The 2,192-nt window shown below is 31.5% G+C and overlaps 1 protein-coding gene across 1 annotated transcript; it reads left to right on the top strand.

Annotated features, from left to right (window-relative positions):
* The first annotated feature begins 401 nt into the window (after nucleotides 1–401).
* Nucleotides 402–1,203, top strand: LOC120148392. Its single transcript, XM_039161529.1, has 2 exons — nucleotides 402–506; nucleotides 586–1,203. The coding sequence occupies exons 1-2, from the start codon at nucleotides 414–416 to the stop codon at nucleotides 1,201–1,203; spliced, it is 711 nt and encodes a 236-aa protein (XP_039017460.1). The 5' UTR covers nucleotides 402–413.
* Nucleotides 1,204–2,192: the final 989 nt, after the last annotated feature.

Below are 2,192 nucleotides of genomic sequence, written 5' to 3'. Positions count from 1 at the left end.
GAAACAGTAATTTATCTTCAGCATTATCTATATATTACTATTAAATCTACTTTATTCATAATATTTAATTATTATAATATTGATTTTAAAAATATAAAATAAACCATATATATTTCCAATAAATATCAAGATAAAAAACATAAATAAAACATTCATAAATAGCAATGCGAAAATACAAATAAATCACAATTCTTATATTTCTCATTTCTAAAATGTCGACAAAGTCACGCACTAATTTCAAATCGGGTGAAGATCGATATCTCTGCAGTGTCCATATTGAAGTTACACAAGATCTGATCGTCGGCAACAACCAATCGAAAGATCATTTTTGGCAGCGTGTTGAAGCAAAACACAATGGCGCATCAAAACCTTCTAACATTGTCGATCGTAATTCTAGATCGATACAATGTCGCATGTCTACCATTCTCAAAGACAGCCGAAAATTCGACAGTTGTATACAACAAGTTGAACATAGTCATCCAAGTGGTGCAAATCAACAAATAATCGTAAGTAATAATTTATATTATTTTCATTAATTTTTTATTTTACATGAAACAATAAATAATTTTATTTTCTATAATGCAGCTACAACGTGTAAGTGAACTTTTCGTGCAAGAAAGGGGTTTTGCATTTAAGTTTGATCATGTGTTCGATTTGGTAAAAGATATTTTGCAACTTGAAAAAACGAGTGCAGTTTATTCACTGCCTCCAGAAAAAATTTCAGATTCCGTTAACCCTTCATTGTCTTCATTTAAAATCAATTTAAGCAACGATGAAAATATTAGTACAGGTGGTTCTTCTTCCCAGCGACCAGAGGGTGTAAAAAAATCCAAAGCAAAAAGGAAGCAAATCGAAGAAGACTATGTTCTTGCAAATTCCTTCAATGAATCAACGAAAAAGCTTCGAGAAGCATTATCTTTATCAAATGCACAAAGGGATATTGCTCTTCAACTGGAAAAAGAAAGAATAGAGGCCATAAATAGAAGATCTGAATTTGCACAATTGAGGAGAGAGGACAAGATTCTAGCGATGGATCCAGATACCATTTCTGACCCCGAACGACACCACTATTTTCGAAACGAACAACAAAAAATTATTCGGAAACGAAAAGAAGAAGAACAGTCAACATCTACTACTTTTAATGTGTTTGGAATGAACTTTGATGATCTTGGAGGGAGTGGAGGGGGTTTGTCTGATTATTAGTTAAATTGTTGTGTTTGAGTTGTTGGTTAAAATGTTGTTCGAGTTTTATTAATATTTTCTATGTTTTTATGTTTGTTGTAGTTTTTATGTTTCAAAAAATTAGTATGTTTATTTATCTAATTTCAATGTATTTTTATCTATCTTGCAAAATAATCTACTTGAATTTAAAAAAATAAAAAATCAGAAAAAATCAGAAAAAATACAAAAAAAAATCAAAAAATCAAAAAAATTACAAAACAATTAGTATTTTTATATATATAATTTTAATTTATTTTTTTATCTTGTAATTTAATTTATTTGAATTAAAAAAATTGTAGCGTATGCTACAGTACCGTGTCAGATGTGACGCGGACTGTAGCGTTTTGCTACTGTAACGAGAGATGTGGCGATGGGCTGGAGGGATTTTTTTCTCCACAGTGGAGATAATCTCCAAATGTGGAGAAGCATTGGAGATGCCCTTAATCCCTCAGTATCCCTTCAACTTTTTTTAAAGAAAATCTTTTATATCTGTTCTTTGTATCTAACGATTTTTTGTCACTCTAAACCGTTTCACGAAAAAGAGTAAAGCGTGTATAATTATCGTAAATTCAAGTAATATGGGCTGAATATATATAAATCATACATGATAGTCAAAAAGGAATTGCTAACCTTTTGTTCTTGACGTTACATCGTTGTCATGGTTACGTGGGTTGTTACATGCAACGTGTGCAAGATCTGATCTCCTTGCATAAGTTTTGCCCTAATCAATGAAGATTAAAATTCGTATTAAAGAATAAAGAAATTTCAGCATTGTTGGAAGATAATGCATCAGTGCTAGCTGTCGTCGTCCTTGATGCAGACACAAAGCTCCTAATCCTCCGGTGATGGTTTTGGCATTTCTACATGTGCTACTGTGGAAACTGGAATCATTGCTTCGGGTATCTCATCAAATCATTTCACTCCAAATATATATTGAAGGAATAATATAAAACCCTGCAGACTGAATCTCT

Source organism: Hibiscus syriacus, unplaced genomic scaffold, assembly GCF_006381635.1.
Source record: "Hibiscus syriacus cultivar Baekdansim isolate YM2019G1 unplaced genomic scaffold, ASM638163v2 tig00110956_pilon, whole genome shotgun sequence".
Taxonomy (NCBI): Eukaryota; Viridiplantae; Streptophyta; class Magnoliopsida; order Malvales; family Malvaceae; genus Hibiscus; species Hibiscus syriacus.
Note: the sequence above shows the minus strand (reverse complement) of the source record. Positions and strands in the feature narration are given on the sequence as shown.

What these genes read in the sequence shown, in the direction of transcription:
- LOC120148392 (XM_039161529.1), top strand. Translation starts at nt 414, where the DNA reads ATGTCTACCATTCTCAAAGACAGCCGAAAATTCGACAGTTGTATACAA. An exon ending in GTGCAAATCAACAAATAATC is followed by an intron (nt 507 to 585) that starts GTAAGTAATAAT and finishes TCTATAATGCAG; the next exon opens with CTACAACGTGTAAGTGAACT.